The sequence below is a fragment of the Anomalospiza imberbis genome, chromosome 12 (assembly GCF_031753505.1).
Source record: "Anomalospiza imberbis isolate Cuckoo-Finch-1a 21T00152 chromosome 12, ASM3175350v1, whole genome shotgun sequence".
Classification (NCBI taxonomy): domain Eukaryota; kingdom Metazoa; phylum Chordata; class Aves; order Passeriformes; family Viduidae; genus Anomalospiza; species Anomalospiza imberbis.
This window is the reverse complement of record NC_089692.1, coordinates 7,656,202-7,674,965: the sequence shown is the minus strand read 5'-3', so window position 1 is coordinate 7,674,965 and position 18,764 is coordinate 7,656,202. Positions and strand designations below refer to the sequence as shown.

The 18,764-nt window shown below is 39.1% G+C and overlaps 1 protein-coding gene and 1 long non-coding RNA gene across 12 annotated transcripts in view; one reads left to right on the top strand and one right to left on the bottom strand.

Moving 5' to 3' along the window:
* The window catches only part of LOC137481138 (uncharacterized), a 28,155-nt gene extending 27,124 nt beyond the window's left edge, over positions 1–1,031 (top strand). The window contains exon 5 of the long non-coding RNA XR_011003338.1: positions 910–1,031. This is a non-coding gene — a long non-coding RNA (uncharacterized lncRNA). The remainder of the gene's footprint in view (positions 1–909) is intronic.
* Positions 1–18,764, bottom strand: part of PHKB (phosphorylase kinase regulatory subunit beta) — a 72,357-nt gene that overhangs the window by 3,518 nt on the left and 50,075 nt on the right. For 9 of the 11 annotated variants that reach the window (XM_068202610.1, XM_068202617.1, XM_068202620.1 and 6 more), the window contains 13 exons: positions 17,907–17,990; positions 17,614–17,718; positions 16,729–16,811; positions 16,558–16,648; positions 14,128–14,189; positions 13,877–14,039; positions 12,992–13,073; positions 10,838–10,895; positions 9,004–9,094; positions 7,207–7,409; positions 4,973–5,107; positions 1,464–1,593; positions 963–1,070 (listed from right to left, as the gene is read on the bottom strand). In XM_068202610.1, coding sequence (XP_068058711.1) covers positions 963–1,070; positions 1,464–1,593; positions 4,973–5,107; positions 7,207–7,409; positions 9,004–9,094; positions 10,838–10,895; positions 12,992–13,073; positions 13,877–14,039; positions 14,128–14,189; positions 16,558–16,648; positions 16,729–16,811; positions 17,614–17,718; positions 17,907–17,990 — 1,395 coding nt within the window. Of the gene's footprint in view, positions 1–962; positions 1,071–1,463; positions 1,594–4,972; positions 5,108–7,206; positions 7,410–9,003; positions 9,095–9,961; positions 10,053–10,837; positions 10,896–12,991; positions 13,074–13,876; positions 14,040–14,127; positions 14,190–16,557; positions 16,649–16,728; positions 16,812–17,613; positions 17,719–17,906; positions 17,991–18,764 lie in introns of all 11 variants that reach the window. The other 2 variants (XM_068202614.1, XM_068202612.1) reach the window with 1 other exon arrangement.

The following is an 18,764-nucleotide window of genomic DNA, read 5'->3' as shown; positions in this document are numbered from 1 at the left end:
AAAGGCAGCGAACACTGAACCTCAGCATTGGGTGTTCTGAGGCATAATCACAGATGCTAAAATTCTGTTATGACAAAGTTTATCAAAACCAAAGAGAACAGTCAGCACTAAAGCCTCAGTTCATCAGAATTTACGTTACTTACATCTGGAAAGGGTTTAAATAGGGAGGTGAACATGATGAGTCTCCTGTTGTAACATCTACAAGTAAGCAGAGGAGTCTACTCTGGTCACCTCGTGTTTGGTACTTACTATCTTTTAGCAAAAACTGGGAGTGTTCCAGCAACCAGCCTGAGCACGAGCTGTGAGCCAGAATTGAGAGGGGTCTGGTGTTCCTGGGGAGGAGCACTCACAAGCACCAGGGGCACGGCCTTGGGGACTAACAGTGCATGCTGCTGCCAGCACAGATGCCAGGAACCAGGGGGAGCTGCTCCTGATCTGTTCTGAAAGCAAACACTGTGCAGTGGGGGGAAGGATTCAAACAGCCTCTTGCTTTCCTGTTAGGGTGAGGAACACAAGGAAATGGGAAGGTGGCTGATTCCGTAATGCAAAGCTACTCACTAGACAGCCTCGGCAGAAAGGGGAAGAAGAATGGTCCAGAGGGCAAGCTGGTTATTTTAGAGCAGTTTTCCTTAGATGTAGGAAATTGTTAGGAAAAGGCAAGGGCTGAGGACTTGAAGGAAAGCTACACTGGAAGTATTAGATTTTTACCTCCTCTGACCTAATTGTATTGCTAGTGTCATTAATATTTGCTGAAGGGGAAGAACATCATGAACTCACTCTGTTCTGAACATGTAACAGGAACCTTTTTAATCATAAAAATCTATGGAGAAACCTCTGAAGCAAGTGTTTGTATGGAAAATGCTGTTTCTTTGAATATTTGAGTCTAAGTTATTTTTTGTTTTGTTTTAGGCTGTAACATACTAATGCACACTATAAAATGTCATTAATTATTGGCCACAGACCTCCACAATGATCTGCCTGTATTGTGGCTGGTCAATGTTTTGCAGCATATCTTCAACTAGGAGGGAAAAATTCATTTCATACATGGTCATATCCGATAAGGTTGGTTGCTGAAAAACAAATCATACTTTTATTCAAAGACCACATGCATTAAATCAAACCCACCCCCAGGCAGAGCCTACTTGCTTGCTGAACAAATAATATTCAACTAAGAAATAACAACGTTTTTGTAGGATCAAAAAGGGAGCAGATTTCAGAGTTCATGACTTGGAAAGAATCTTCTACAATTACAGTTTTATAAATGTGCTTTAATAGAAATTATTTGCTTGCATTCTGTTCTAATTGTATTTTACTCCAAATGAAATAGGAAACTTGAAATTTTTTTTTCCCAACTAACAACTTACTCTAAGTAAAACATGATGGCATAAAATTACCATTAACGGTAAGGTATTTCACCATTACTAAGAAGGAACAGCAGCACCTGAGCCTGTGTGTGGGATTACCTGGGGCAGGAATCTCCCTGCCACGATCAGGCCATTGGGGGTTCTCTCCAGGATCTGCCACACGCGGTCGTAGAAGCCCGCAGGAGTTCTGTTCAGGGAGCCGTCCAGCTGCCTCCTGTTCAGCCAGCTCCTGTGGGAGCACAGGGACAGCCTCAGCACGCCTGGCTCTGCCCAGCCCTGGCAGGCAGGCAGTGACAGCGGAGCAGTGGCCCCAGAGGCACCTGTGCTGCACACACTGCGCTGAGTGCAGGCTAAAGCACCTAAAGCAAACACGGGCTCAGCACGCAGAGATCACAACGTGATGTGATCTCTTGGGGCTGTCTGTGCTTTCTGGAACTGCAGCAGAAGCAGCAACTCAAATCCATCCAGTGCAGGCCAGTAATGGTAGCAGACCAAATTCATCAGGTCTAATCATATAAGAAAAATGCATTTCAGCAGAATTGTTGAAGGCAGGGGTTTTTCCTGATGATCTGTAGAAAACAAGTGGCCTGCAAATTTAGAAGATTCAACAGAGTGGTTTTGTAAAACTAAGGCTTTGAGCAAACTGAGTCACATTCTTCATGAATCACAAATCCTGTTTGCCTTCAGAAGTATACCAGCTTTTTTACTTAAAACCATCAAGTATGGAATTTAATTTTCCTATTTTTTCTTCTCATTGTTACTACAGGAATGGGGCTTTAGTCAGAAGGTTTAAGACACCAGTAATGGAACTTGAAGAAGCGGCATCCATGGCTATGAATTAATTGCTGGATTCACAAGACAGATTTAAGTCTTGTGTGACTGTCCTGAATGTATTTGACAGAGAAGACTTCCTCAAGTTATTTAGTCCTTAGCTGCTATTTGAATTTTAAGTAGAAATATCAACACACACACTTATTTTTTAGAAAAACTACAATTAAATTACTGCTTTGCAACATGCCTCATGTCTTTCTGTATTTCTAAGACATGGTTGTGGTAGGCTGCTTGAAAAGAAAAAAAAAAAAAAAAAAAAAAAAAGGGGGAAATTCCCTGGTCAGCTTGAACAATATTGTTATGTTGTTTTGCAGACCTTTTGCAGCCTGGCTCAAATTAATTCAGCACTAATAAGTTCAGGGGTTTAGGTTTTGCTCCATTTATATTGGTAGATTAACATGACATGCTTAGAATAAAAACACTTGTCTGTAAAATGACCTGTTCCTGCAGACACCAGTGTGCTTGATGAAATTACTAAAATATTCTGCATTAAAAAACCCTTACTCTTAAGTACTGGAGAAATGGTGGGAATTTCTTCTGCGATTCAACCAGTAAAGAAAACTAATTCTGACAACTCCGTGCATGGTTTTACACTTAAGATTCTCAGTGCAGCTCACTCCCAGCTACACCACAAGACAAAGCAGACAGTGTTGGTTTCAGTTTTTTCTGGTTTTGGGGTTTTTTTTACAGCAAAAATGGGAAAAAAATTATCACTAAGTGGTGCATTTTCTGAACAGGTTTGAGCTCTAGGTAATTGGGATACACTTTCTGAGAACAAAGGAGATGTTTAAAGTTAACCCTATAAAGCCAGGGTTAAGCCAACATACAATGTGGGCTCTTTTCCTGTGTAACTGTATTGGATAAACATGGCAAGGTAAGAAAAACATTTCTCATGAATCACTTCTCAGTTAAACACTAAACTATCAAAAAGTCGTGTCTACTATGACAGTTTCATCTTATTCTCTGTACAGCTCTGTCCTGGGATTAGGATAAGAAAACTTCCATAAAAGCAAAAAGACCAGGGGTGTTGTAAAAATAAGAGGTTGTTTTCTTAATACAAAAAAGCAGTATTTGAAGATGTCAAAAATGCTCTGACCCACCTACAATAACAGGGTCAGGAGGAGAGTCTTGCAAACTGAATAAGCAAAGTGAGTTTCCGAACTGTTTGGACCATTAAAAGAACAATGCCCCATTAAAAAGAGTTTCTTGCAATCTTGTGATCTACATAAATAGATTAAAAAGTGCAATCTGTGGAGTCTGTGCTTGCAAAAATGTCTTCTCTGAAAACTTGGAGAGAGGTTAGTTGTGGAGAGACTGTTAGGGAGGTAAATAGACCATTAGCCCTTTCTGTAGGACAAATCAATTGGCAGTGACCTATGGTATCACATTACCAGAGAGATTTTTTCTAAAAACATCACAAGAGTAGGAAAAGTTGTCCTCAAAAAGGAAAAAAAAAAAAAAGGAGGAGGAAAAAAAAAGAGTATTCTGTATTTCCTGGCAGGAAGAAAACTTTTAAAAACAAGTCACTAATGGGCAAGGAAAAATGAGTTAGCAATACCATACAGGAAGAAGTTAGGAAAGAAGTTAGAAGACTGAAAGTTTTGAAGGATATGCTGGTGAGTTTTTGTACTCAGATAACCCAAAAAAGAAATCCCCAGCAACTCAACCCAAGTGCCCTTCAGTGACCTACCCATTGTGTGTTACAGGCATCAAAAGCAGCAGCTGCTGTGGCAAAGCAGGTAACATCTCTGACAAAAGGTGGTGCTTCAATTGCTTACTGAGATTGACCAAATGCTTCCTAAAGAGCATTAATATTGAGTGGAAGATGCTGCAAAGGGGTTGTTCTGCTATGGTTTTACAGGACAATGTCAGCACCAACGTGAGCAGAGACAGCAATAAACAGCAAGAACTGATAAGCACAGCCAAGGCTCTGAAAAGCGTCTGGGAGAAAGAGAACAGAGCCCGTGGGACTGAGAGATGAGGCAGTGATTGAAGGAGCTCTTTTCTCAGGGATTATAGACTGGGGAAAGACACAGGTGTGTTTTGAATGAGGCAGGAACATAAAAAGCAGGATGTATGGTGTAATTCCCCTTTGCTGAGAGGAAAAGCCCATCACCCATTCAGTCAAGGACTATGGAAATTATCAGCAATATTATGTGCCAAAGTTTAACTTAACTAGAATTAAAAGCAAGAGGAAGAGTTTTGACTTCACTCTTACCAATAAAGTTATGTGGAAATACTGCTATTTTAACTTTTGTCTTGCATACTTGATATCACAATGAATGTTCTTTTTGGCAGCTGGTTACAGCTTGGAGAAAAGATTCCAAGTTTCAGGCAGTACCACTATCTTTTAAGAATTCTAGAGAACATCTGCTCTTACTCATTTAATAACCCAGAAGAAAGCAGGCCCTGAACAGCAGATAAACTGTTCCTACAAATTACTTAAGTGGAGGTATTGGGTAATTTTTGGCCCTTTTTCCCCACATCAAAAAGTGTAACAGTTCACATTATAGCAGACAAATCTCTTTTCTGTGGCAGTAAAGAGATTTCCACAAAGATAAAGCTGAAAACGGAATATGCAATAGAAAAGAAACAATTCTGGAACCCGGGCCCATGTGAAAGAATGAAAAAGTGCATTTTTGCTACCTTCCCCTAAAAAATTACGCAACTGATTACAGATGCCTGGTGATTTCAGGTGCACACAAAACAGTTCAAGAATGGAACGCACTTGAACATTTCTGAATGAAATCAGGAGCCACAGCCCCACACCTCGTTACCTGCCCGGCTGCTGAGGCTGCAGAATGTCCAGCAGGAGCTGCTTCACCTCACTGGGGGACATCTGGTACAAGTCCTTGGCTGGCATATCCCCAGCACGGATTTTCAGTTCATACTTCATAGCATGGATAATCCATCTACATAAGAGGAGGAATATATTTATTCATTAAATACAAAGTTTCCAAATAGGAAAAATTAGTCTAATAAAACAGCTCATAAGAATTCCACACAATCCTGCTACTTGGCTGTCAGGACGTGCATAAAATATCAGACAGCTACTCTCCTACTCTTCCTGTCTGACTGGAACATGATACAAGCTGAAAGGGATAATGCAATTAAGAAATGTGTTGTGGACCATGTTTTCATAGAGAAGATTGATTGGACTACATTCCCTATATTCCATGTTCATTAAGACCAACATTTACCTGCCTTTTGATGTTAAAATTCCTAGTCAAAATTATGCTCTGACTATATATGCATTTTGCTGATGAGTTTGAAAAAGCCATAAAATTTACAATATTTTACATTTATGAAGACTTCAGGGCTTATTTCTAGTTTTAGCCTTTGAAATTCCTTTTTCCAGTCTATCACACTTTCTTTTTCTGCACCTTTTTGAAAAAAACTTGATTCAATAAAAATATAGCAACAGTAAAGATTTTTAGCCTGAGGTATCAGAGGGGCAGAACTTGGCAAAGTGTTGAAGGAAAATGCTGAGTTTTATTGTGCACATTATGTAAAACCAGTGCTCCAGCCTCTGATGCAATATCAAAGATGAAATAAGCTACAGGCACATCAGAAGCCAGATAAGCACAGAACTCAGCCTCTTACCCTCTACACTGGTTCAGTTCCAGTAGGCATTACTAACAAAAGGAAACTGAACTAGTTTTTCTTCAAATAGTCCATAACACCTGACCAAGGCTTGGTACATCAGAGCCTTTCTGTGTTTATCTGAAAATGCAGTGAGAGATTTAGGCTATCATCTCCATCGCCACATTCCTGGCCATTTGACTTTTTAGCTAACCAGGTGCAGAATGGTTTTGCTTAGGTAAGTCAAGTCACACTCCTCTCTAGGGAGTTCTTAGTAACTCCACAGAATTTGGAGATGCCTGGCCAGCTGATTCAGTGTTGCTTTACATCTGAGCTTTGCAGGACCATGCATTGGAGGTGCAAGATACCAAGGACTAATAGGGCCCGTTACTCTATGCAGAACATGCTACTTTCATTTAATTTAGCAGGTGGTGAGAGTCCTTCTCTATTTACTAAGATTAACAACACAGCTGGCTCAGGAATTCTTTCCCCACTCATGCCTCAGATGTGTCTGTGTGTGAGTCCCTCACTGGTATTTTCTCTTTGTAGGGGCCTACAAGCCACACCAAAGTCAAGGGTGGACCTTCTGCTGAGCTCTTCACTGGTAAGAGGTGAATTCGAGTCAGTTGGCTGGGAGTTTTTACAGTAATAGGGCTGTCAGGAACGTGATCTATTTCAACATGAAACCCTGAAAACAAATCAATAACAAGACACTAAATCAAATCATTATCAAACTGGAACAGCATTTCTGTGAGAAGGTTAATTTTGCTCACTGGAGTGGGTGATAACACTGAAATAAAGGAAATTGAATCTCTAGCATTAACCTTGGGAGAAAGAAAAAAAAATTGCAAAAAGGATTAGCTACAGAGAATAAGGAAGGGGAGGAAAGAGGAGCAACATGGATCTGTAGAGGGGACAGAAAAGCATTTAAGTGCAAAAGGATACTTCCATTACTTAAATGTAATACAGGCAATTTTTTGTTTTATGATGACTGGAATGTACTGCTAAAGAAGAAAGATGAATCTTGTATGCTAGAAAAAAGGCTGCTGCTATCTACCTCCAGTGCTGAAATGCTGTGTTCTTCTCTATGGAAAAAAAAAAAAGGAAGATGAAACACTGAAGTTCTGATTCTAAAGCATGCTCACTGATTCAGTAAATCTCAGTCAGTAGCACCTGGCCTCTTCAAAGAAGTGCTTATTCAAATGCATGTCTCTTCCTCAATGTGAAAAAATTAATTAACTTCTGTGGGTAGCAAAGTAAATGCAGATACCATGGAATGTGACAACACTCCAGCACAGCCTATTTGTAGGTCACCTTGTCAAAGAACGAAAGAGAACAGGTGGGAGGTAAATGAAGTTTTAACCTTGATTCAAGTTTGTGGTTCTCTGAAGTCTACATTGCCCTGCAGTCCCAGAGGTACTTTACTGACCCAATCCGTATCTTCAGCATTCCCCTGAAGAGTTCTGGGGAATTGGAGATGATCCAGCCAATATGGATGACAAGTTCCTGCTGCACCACAGCTTCTCTTTCATCTTGTAATCGGCATTTATCATAGATCATGTCCTTAATCACTGCGGGTGACAGGGGGTTAGAAATAACTGCTTCCTCCTGGCCAAAAGCTCCCAGTGTCACCTGTGGTACAGGGAAAACAGTTCAGAGGATAGGGACAGCAAGAACAGCGCTGCAAAGCAATTCAGAAACTAAACTGCATCAACTTTGCTTTGCTTGTTAAAAATTTCACAATACAAGGGTAATTTTACGTCAATGGCTGATGCTTGTTAATACTGTTAATTGGATGCTATTGAAGTAATAAACTTCACTAACAACCACAGTGAATATGGAATATATTTTTCCAAATTAAAATAAAAATACAAGACCACTGCTTTGGATATCATCAGGACTGTACATTAGGTTTAGACAGTTATATAATTTCATACATTTCAGCTGTGGAACTCAATTAAAATTCAGAATTAAATTTATAGATTTGTTTTCTTATTTCTACTAGCATGCTAAAAGTTACAGCCTTAATTTTAAGAAAATATATTGCTGGTACCAGATTGTTTAACCACAAAAAAGGAATTTTATTAAAATTCTGTTTTGTTTTTAATCTACTGTCAGTAACACAGCAAGACTAGTTTTTCTGCTAAAATAAAGATCATCGTTATAACATGATCAAGGAAGGGATGTTAGGTTAAAAAGTTGCCAATAGCCTCAAATTATGCTGCATGCAGGTGTAGCCTTCTCTACAGCTGAGTAGCGCCAGAAGCACAAACCCAGACCTCAGTTTGGAGTAAGACAACATTGCATGTAAGCAGGTATACACATATATATATATATATATCTTTAATACAAAAAATACAGAAATATTCCATTTGTATTATTTAGAAGCACCTATTCATGAATTTAATTTAAATTGTTGTACTGGGGAAGAAAAACAATATTCTCCTTAGGAAAGGAAAAAACCCTGACAATTAAACTTTCTTTGAAACAGAAAACCCTGACAGACCCTTTGCTCAGCTGCCACCCATGTATTGTCTTATGCTCAATCACACAGAGAATGATTTCATTTTCGTTAAAGATGCCTTAATTCTTCACTCCATCTACTTTTGTCAAGTAAGGGGCATATAGATAAAATCACAGAAAGGCTTGGGTGGGAAGGGACCTTAAAGACGATCTCATTACAACGTTCCTGGTCCAAACCCCATCCAACCTGAACGCTCCCAGGGATGGGGCAGCCACAGCTTCTCTAGGCAGCCTGTGCCAGGCCCTCCTCACTCTCACAGGGCAGAGTTTCTTCCTAAGATCTTATCTAAACCTGCCTTATTTCATGTTAAAGCAATTCCCTCTTGTCCTGTATCTACACGTCCTTGTTAAAAGTCCCTCTCCAGCTCTACTGCAGCCCCTCTAGGCACTGGAAGGGTTTCCAAGGTCTCCCCGGAGACTTTAAACCCAAGGAGTTACAGAAATCATGCCCCTTCCTGTCTTCCATAAATGCTGAACTGTCTTTTCAGTCTTATTTTTTCATTCATTAAAATTATTATTCAGTTCCAAATACAATTATTAGTCATATCTTTGTTTTCTCTGGATTTCTCTTCTTTGGTAAGGTTTTTTTCTTTAAGCCATTGCATACTTTTAGAAGAAGCATCAGAGGCCTTCAAAATGAACAAGCCATTTGTTTAGTTTCTGTTATCATTCCTTAATGCAGTTCTGAGGAGCAAAGACTTACCTGCTTGCCCTGAACTAAAACATTAGTAATAGATGGTGCAAGGCTGTCCACTAGTTTACCTAAAAGACTTGCTGCGAAGCGCACAACAGACCTGAGGGCAGAAAACAGAGCAGTCCCACTGCATATCACATGCTAGTTTAATGAATTCAGATAGCAATCTGAAGTCTGCCACAGCAGAATCTCAAAATTAACTCAGTGAAAACATACATTATTTACAAAGTGGAATTTGGATCAGATTTTATGCAATCTTCTGTAGGTTTTCATTTTTTAGTTCAGATATAGGTTAATGGATCAAAAATATATTTAGTTAGAACTCATTAAACTACCACTTCCATAAAAAGCTTCTTGTTCTCTTCTCGACACCATCTTAAACAAAGGCAGGTAAGAAATGCCAGCTCCTCTTTCATTTCCATTTTCATCATTTTGCAAGATGAACAGATTTTAAAATGACCAAAGTTAAGGACGAATCAGAGAGATTTTGCAAGAGAAAGTATAACAACACCAAAGCCTTGCTGTGTGTTCCATGCTGAGGTAATATTTTGCATGTGCAGCATGAAAAGAAGAGACTTGTGTCACCTGCCAGGTTAAAAGCAAGCAGTAACTTCTAAGAGTACATTTTTCCATATATGCAGTAGATGGTTAAAGATATGAATACACTTAATAATAATTTCCTGACAAATTATAAACCTAACAGACCTGTAATTGAGCTTTTCTAGCACAGGTTTTGAGGCTACTAAGAATCATTTATTCATAGAGATGAGGAATAAGCTGTAATGGTCTATGGTGTTAGTAAAAAACTCACACAGTTGATGTTGATTCCTGTGAAAACTGCTACACACTCCTTAAGATCAAGAGCAAAGCATTTCAAAAAATGCATTAGCTGATACTATCAAAATGCAAATAAGCAAAAAGAAAAAATATCTCACAGAGCTGCACTTCAGATTTCTGGGCACTTTACCTGTTTCCCATGTACCAGTAAAGTAGTAATATGTGGGGTTATAGAAGAAGAAAATTTCTGTGCAAATGCAGCACTGTAGCGCAACACCAACCTATACGTGTGTCACATGGCAATCAGGGAAGAGAAATGAAAAACAGTTTACATATTTTGCTCCTAAAAATACTTCTGATTTTTATTAATTACAAAAAATACCACCAAGGTATTTTGGTTCTACCTCATTATTGGCAAAGGCCCATTTAACTGTACGTAGAGACAAAAATGAAAAACAAACTTCTATTTACTGACCTGTTAGGAATAGTTACAGAGTGAGAGAACAGAGTTCAGGACAGGCTTGACTTTGATAAAAAGAAATTAAACTTCTACTGAGCTTCAGGGCAAAGAAATTAATAAACAACGTGTAAATATCAACCTACTTGCTGAAACCTTTTAAAGTTATTGTGTCAAAGTCAGGCTCAAAGCAAATGACTTCAGGGCAATAAATCTGTGTTAGTGCATCAGCTTAAATGATTTATATCTTATCACCAGCCTTCCTACATAGAGCTATTGACAATATTTTATCATGCCCTGTAAGAAATAAGAATATTAACATTCTTCTCACAATATTTCAGTGTAATGAGGCCTGTGTATTGGCAATAGCACTCAGTGCAAAACCAGCCTATTGCTTTTGTATTTTAAAAGATAACAGTAAGAAACTGCTTCTTAATTTTTTAAAGCCTATTAAACCAGACCTTCAGCTGCCATGCACCAATACAACTGTCAGGAAAGTTGCCATTTTCCCCCCTTTAAGTGTGTGAGATTCCAGCCTTACTTTCTATAAACACATTAGGAAAACAAAAATGGTGTAAGCCAGAAGGAGCATGATATTTGTATACAAACCAGAGCTTTCTGCTGCCAGCTCGTCTGTAGATTCTTTCAATGTGCTCAGCAACAGTACCTAAAGGCATTGAACAAAGAAAAGAAAAACAAAACACAGGCAAAAAAGATGCACAGGTTTTCATTTAACAGTAATAAGGCAAGTTTGATGAGACCAGTTAATTCTGAATCTGCTTTAGTAAAGCACTTATCTGTTATGCTCTACATCTAAAATTCAGATGCAATCAAGTCCCCTGTCTCCCAGGGTATGTTGTTTTGAAAAAGCCAAACCAGATTTCAGCTGAATTTGCTGCTCATGCTGTAGAGACACCTATAATATCACCTGTTCTTGCAATATACTGGGGAAAATTAATCTACATATAGATTTGGCCTATAAAGGTACACCCCATCATAAGGTACATCCTCAAACTGCAGAACCTAAAGTTCTTCAGCCTCTGCTTTTAGATTTATGTTTTGTTGATCGGGTGATTATTCATGTCAGTCTCAGCAGTGTCCATGCAGGGCACTCTTAGTGACTCAGAGCATTCAATACAAGGTGCATGTTAAAAAGGTTATCATCACCCACCATTTCACCATTCCGTGTGGGATGGCACTGAGAGGTCTGCACAAGTTAGCTCTGAACACTCAGAGGCACATTTGCACTTTTTTTGCACCTACTTGGTTTCAGCAGCATTTTTAAGTTCATCATCATGATTCAATGGTTGTAAGTGGTAACACTGCTTGCTTACAGAGGTTAGGGAATCTGCCCCGAGCTGTTTCTAGAACAAAGAACACAACCTACAAAAGACTAAAGAAAGCTCCTGAGGCTCCCAAAGCCTCACAACACTACAAGTAACTGCTGGAAAAGGCCACTTCAGAGCCTCTATGGGCCTAATGTGCAGATTGCAACCACAACTTGCAACAATGCACTGGGTTATCAGCCAGTGTGTTTCATTCCACTTGAGGTGGCTGTCCAGTCCTGTGTGCAGTTGTGGGCACCGCAACAGAAGAAAGATAGAAAGACATTAGAAAGTATCCAGAGGAGGCACAGGAAGATGGTGAAGGATTTAGCAGGGAAGCCATGTGAGGAGTGGCTGAGGTGGCTTGGCTTGTTGAGCCCAGAGCAGAGCAGCCTGAGAGACCTCACTGGGGTCTGCGACATCCTCACCAGGGGCAGCAGAGGGGCAGGAGCAGATCTCCTCACTGCTGACCAATGACAGAACTCGAGGAGATGGCTGGAGCTGAGTCAGGGGAGGTTTAGGTTGGATATCAGGAAAAGGTTCCTCACCAGAGGCACTGAACAGGCTCCCCAGGGCAGTGGCCATAGCACCAAACCTGACAGAGCTCAGGAAGCTCTCAGGCACATGGGGGGACTGCTGGGATGTCCTGTGAAGGATGATGATCCTTGTGGGTCCCTTCCAACTCAGAATATCCTATACATTCTGTGATCTTTTTAACGTAGCAATACAGATATAATGTATGTTTATGACAATATGACAGCTCTTCTCCACACGAACCAGCAATCTCATAACAAAATTAAGAAGCAGGCTCTGTAACATGAGGTGGGAAGTCCCACTGCTTGATGAATAACTAAGAGTATATTATTTGATTTGAATAGCCCTCTTTTTCTGAGAAGTCATATATAAAAAGCCAACTAAAAAGCAATCTCTGGAAAAAAAAACCAAACTTTGCAGCAAAAAATCCCAAAGCCTCAGTAGCCTTTTCAGAATTATATTACAGGAATTTAGACCCTGTGCTCTAAAACAAAGCCATAATACAAAACCAGAGCTTCACAGATAAACTGAATTGAAGTAGGGTTACATCAAAGCAGAATAAAAATTCAGTATAAAGCCTCATATAGTTCAGAGTGTTACAGACATTTAGACTTGTCTTTTGTTTCTATTTGTAAGGTTAAATCCTGTATTTTTTTCTAATCTATGCATTCAAAATTACAACCAGATACAGCACTGGCCTACAAACAATCTAAAAGCATTCATATATCCAGCAGCTCATTCCCCACCACACCATCAATTTGCATCTCCTATTTAATGAAGAAATTGCTCTCAATGGCAGAGAAAAGAGCTCCACAACTGCTGGCATGCACAGCTATTATTCATGTTCATTGCAACTCAACATACAGCTGCTTGCTCAGAACAGTCAAATGGAAGCAGCTCTTACCTTCCTTGGTGATAAAATTCGGCCCTTCCCTTTTAAGCAATATACTTGAGAGTAACACTTGACTTGCCAGGCAATTGCAGTCCTTAAACACAAAACAGCAACAACACAACCATAAATAGCCTTCAGATCGTCACTGAAGCAAAGCCAGAAGAGCTATTAAAAATTTCAGGTGAAACCAAAGGGCTTTTTCTTCTTTTCTATTTAAGTAAAAGTATACATATTTTATTTTCAAGGGGATTTTACAACTATTCCATACCCTGTGTATGCTGTATCCTTGTCACTGCTGCTTGCAGAGGCTCCTCTGTGGATCATATTAAGCTGTAATAATTTGACTTTGGAAAAGTTTCCTGATTTTTCCTTCTCCGGTCCTTTAATTTACAGCAGAAATGCTTGTAATGAAATAGGGAACCAAGTAGAACACTTGGTGTGTTTGAATCAATACTAGCTCTAGAAGAGCTACTGGTAGTTTTCCTCTCAAGTGGCAGATTGGAACTATCCCCTGAGGCCATTAAAAAGTTCCCAGTCCATCCAAGTGAATACCCACTGCTCAAGTCTGTTGACTTGCAGTTTGTCAATAAAATATCTGTTCTTAGGACACCTGCAAATGGATCCCCTCTCAGATGTTCACTTAGCACCAAGGATGACTGGGGCAGCTGGGAGAACTGAGAGGCAACAGTTACCCGTGAAGGGCCAGGAAGCTCTGTGATAAGAAAAAGAGGAGGATTCCCTGAGTATGGAGAGGAATATCAGATATTTCCTGTTATTAGCTGTGCCCCAACACTGATCATGCTGGTCTAAGTAGGCTGCTGCTAAAAAGAGTATCAGCACAGCATTTCTTATTTCATGAGAATGAAGTTACACTGTATTTTGATCAAGGTTCCTTACATTAAGTTTCTGCAGGATCTCGTATGTTGACTTGTTTTTCCAGTCATTAATATTTACATCTGGTTGCTGCTCAAGTTCAGAAGCATTGGGAGTACTAGATTGTCTCTTGACTTTTGAATGTTTTGGAAGATCCAGCTCCTCCAAACTCTTAAATACAGGAGCCCTGAAAAATAAGTATTTAATTTCTTCATGGCTCAGAAAATATTTTAATAATCACATAAGTCATCACTACTATTTACACATAGCCTTACTCTTCTGTTTCAGTGATGCTTAGGAAGTCAAGTTGTTCAACAACTGCTCCAGATATTAATGTCTGCAATGAAAAATTGAAAAGAAATTTTAAAATATGTACATAACTATATAGCTGTCTTTTAATCTCAGTATGTTGCTGGTGGTTTCCATTGAGAAAGTAGTTTGTTTATCTACAGTTCCAAATACTTTATACTTTCAGAGTATTTTTGCTCTTTCATGAGGAAAAAGACAGCTTAAGGCAGCAGAAGTCTCTTGGGGCTGCTGTCTCTTTTTTGCTCAGTTCCATTGTTCTTTTGCCCTGTCCAGCTTCACCAAGCACTTGCTCCCCTCCAAAGGCAGGGCTGATGAAAACACTTGAGACTGAGGATTTGCATTCCTCAGAGTCCTGCACAGTCCCCATGTTCTGGATCCCAATGCTCATTATTCCAGGGGTGGCTGAAGGCCAGGAAGTTTTCCTGTCAGCCTCACTGAGGTTTCAGGCAAACACTACAAAGAGCATTCCCACTCTGTATTCATTCCCTAATCCAAGCCTGCCTGGCCTAAGTTTGCACATCAAATGCAGCTTCCAAATACTTCCATCTCAAAAGATTACATAGCTGAAACTCAGTGCTGCATTTATCTGATGTAGTCATTACAATTCATTCACTCACTCAGAATTTATAGGAATTCCCCATTTACCTACTGCCAGAGGAGATGTATTGTACTACATCGTTTTTAACACTGCTTTTGATGGTTCTCATTAGCTAAATAAAAATGAGTGTGTTTTGTGAACTTTCATTGTACATGAGTTGCAGTAAAACATTGATCTGTTACACTGTGAGATGACAGAATATAAAAACCCTGCTTTGCTTTTTATTACTGGTGCCATTCATTCTTTGCCTTGCACATCTGCTTGAACACATGATGACAATGAAGGTGAAAATCAGAAAAGAGCTACAAAACTTCTGAGCATACAAAATTTTAAATTAAATCAGATTTGGTATACTTTACAGCAAAAAAAGAGCCTTCACCCCATTAGAGATACACATTCTTTCTTAGGCATGTTTAACATGTGCACCTAAATGAAGCAGCTGAATGCAACTGACAAAGATCAATATATATTTTGTTGGAATAAATGAATTATTCAAGAAAACACCAGGAATTAGACACGTTCCTTGTTCTTTTCCCAAATCCTCCCCTATAATGAAACAAGACTGTTAATAAAATGTGCCAACTGTGCAGTAAAACAGAGATTTCAACTCAGCTGCTGGAGCAGGCACAGGGTGTCCCAGCAGGAAAGGCACCCACCACCATCTCCCTTGGCCTTCCAGTCAGACAAACATTTGTTTGTAGCCTTCCCATGTGCTCTTTTTAATGGCTAACAAAGAAAGCAAAGACCAGTGACGGTCACCATCTTAAACCCTTTAAAACAACTCCTTACTTTTTATATTGGAAAAAGAATCTTTCCAGAATTTCAGTGAGTGTGGAAGGCAAAGTTTACTCCCCAATGGCTGTCCAGTGTAGTGCTTAGAATAAGGACACAGGTAGATGGAGAAATTTCTTGTCTGATAAATCTTTCTTGCAAGGCAAGAAAGTAATTTCAGTTAAATAAAAAAAAAATCAAAAAAAAACCAAAAAAACCAACAAACAAACCAAACCACAACAACAACAACCCTGTAGCCAAATGAAAGGTTTCCATGGGCAGTAATGGCATTTGCTATAGGAGGAGTCAGTGGTGCCAGGAAAGACTACATCACCTACATGTGAGCAGGAGAAATATATAAATACTTAAAGGCGCCAAGGATATCTTAAACTATCCCAGCTAGAAGCATTTCCTTTCCTGACCCAGCTCTTCTACAAATTAATGATCTTCTAGGGAACAAGAAGTCATTACTCTGTCTTTAGTCTTCTCTCTTACAAAAAAAGAATAGTTCAATAGGTGTAAACTAAGATTAACTACCACATAGGAGTATGTAAAATCAGCACCTGTCTTGGTAATTTTCACATTTTAATGAAGGAATGTTCGTGTTCTAAATTCATTCACACAGTAAAGATGTTTAAACTAGATCTTAGTTCTTGTAAGAATTTTAATATATGTGAAGCACCTTTTTTCCTCCTCTGTGATTACCTAATCAAAAGAAATCCCTCAGTGCTTGACACTGTGGCTTTATCCTTTGGTAGTAATTTCACAAGATTGCCTAACAAAAAACACCACTTTCCTTTCTGAAAATCCTCTGTGAAGATTATGAATTTCAAAAGACTCATCAAAAGGAATTAAAATAAACCCATGTTTCTGTTGAAACAAAACAAACAGTACCAAATGTTTTGAGTCTTGACTCCTTACTTTTATGAAATGAAATAAAATCAGAAGTCACATAAACCCCAGAAAGGGTAAGAATACATGTACCAGTACCAGGAGGTAAGAACACCAGTCAGGAGCAAAACCTTACCTGTACTCTGTCAACACGAACCTTCACTCCTCCAACAAGTCCCTTTCTAAAGGCTGCCAGCATATCTAATATGGGACTGAATCTGCTCCCTCTGAAATTTGAAACAGAACTCCATTAATCTTGCATTCAGGTAAACCCCACTCTGCAAATCCTGCTTTTCTCCCTCCCTACCTGATGTTGTCTTCCCGGATCAGCACCACGAACAGGGGCCGGCCGTGCATTTTCCAGTACTGCTTGATGAACTGCAGGGCGTTCTGGGCAAGGAGCAACCTCAGTCACAAAACATCCCAGACACAACAAGCACAGCCTAGCACAGCACACAGTGCAAGACAGCAGAGCACCTGCAGCCCTGAAAACCTCAACAGCTTAAAAACACCTCAGCTACTAAAGCACCAACAGATTTCTGCAACAGGCACAAGCTGCTCTCAAGCCCTGCTATTTCCTAAGAGTTCTGAAAATACTCCTAAGCAGATGTATGGATCATGGAGCAAAGCATGAAACAGTGCAGCACTCTGAACTACAGGCAACAACCTAGAAAATGTGTGTGGGGATCCAGGGCTTGAATCTCAGCCACTGGCATGGAAGCACCAGGGCACTGACATTGCTACTCCAGCCCAGGGCACGTGGTAGGTGAGCTCTGCACTGCTGCCAACCTTACAGGCAGGGAAGAGGGGCAGGTTTTAATATTTGTGCAAAATCAAGTAGTGTTTCCTCCAGCTAAGGCTTTCATATCTCCTGGAAACACCAGTCTTGTTCCTTTTTTCAGCCAAGAACATTTGTTCTCCCAAAGAAACAAATGATAATTTGCTTGCTGCCCTACAGCATTCCCAGTCACTTTGGGGGCAGGTTTTTTTGTCACAGAGATACTCACTAGAACTCATATTGGGCTGACAGGATATTTGTCTCAATACACTCTTTAACTGCAAGTTTATTTTTGCATTATAATAATACACACTGTACTGTGTTCCCCTTTCAGTCTTCTGTTTTATCAGAATGCACAGTTTACTCTTCTACAGACTGTTTTTGTCAGTTACTGAAATGAAAAGTTACAAATACCTTAATGTCATCAATCAACATCATAACATCCTGAGACATGTAGAAATCACTGAGATCAAAAATGATCGAGTAGCAAACTACAGTCTTCCCTAGTATTCGATAAATCTGTTGAGAGAGAAAACTTCCATTAATATTTTCTTTAAAACATTCATCAGAGCCACATACAAGGACTTGAAAGTCATTAAATATGCATAAAATAACATTACATTTCAATTCTAGTTAAAATCAGACAGACTAAATATTTATCTGAAATATTTATCAATAATGAGAATATAAACTTTTCTTGTAACAACCTTTGATGTTCCAAGGCATCCTATGGGTCTGTCCGGTCTTCCAGATAATCCCAATTTCTCATTGACTCCCAAATGGAAGTAAGCCTGTGAGAAAGAATCATGAAAACTGATAAAAACCTAGATACCAGCCTTTCTCATGCTCCTGCTACATCTCACAAAGAAGCCCGTGTACAGTCTGCTTTGATTAGAAAATTATTCAGAAAATATAGCTGTTATTGCTATTCAGGGTTGGGTTTTCTAAAAAACACTTGTTGTTTCCTATATTAAGTCTTCTTTTTAACTTCTTGGTTCTATTACTTTTCTATTCTATGTAAGTAAAATATTTGTTGATTCTTCAAATTGCTTATTGAAATAATTTTTAAAGGATCATTTGCATTTATTGGCTAGCCAAATTTGCCTTCTGCAATGCTTTTCCAGAGTGGATACAAAAGTAAAAGAGTAATATAGGAACCCTTTAAAGATCTTTGTACTAATCTGTAAAATGAATGCATCAGCAATACAAGCAAGAGGGAATTATCTCATTATTCACAGCTTGATTCTTAGTAGAGTTATGTATGCCTATCATTCAACAGATAAAATTTTGCAAAAATAATCTCCACTTATTACATTGTTTGAGTATAAAACCATAAGAAAACAGGTAATCTGTGAGCAATACAGTATAAATGTATCAGGTAAACCTGACTGAAAGATGTAATTTTTCCTTACTTGGCCTGTTTTAGGTAAGGAACCCACCATTACTGCAGAATATTCAGAATTCTGAACATTTTCCAAAGTTCAATCTTTGTGTTATAGGAAGATAATTCAGAAGCAAATGAAAGCAAACACTTGAACAAACATTACACTCAATAGCTTTCTATT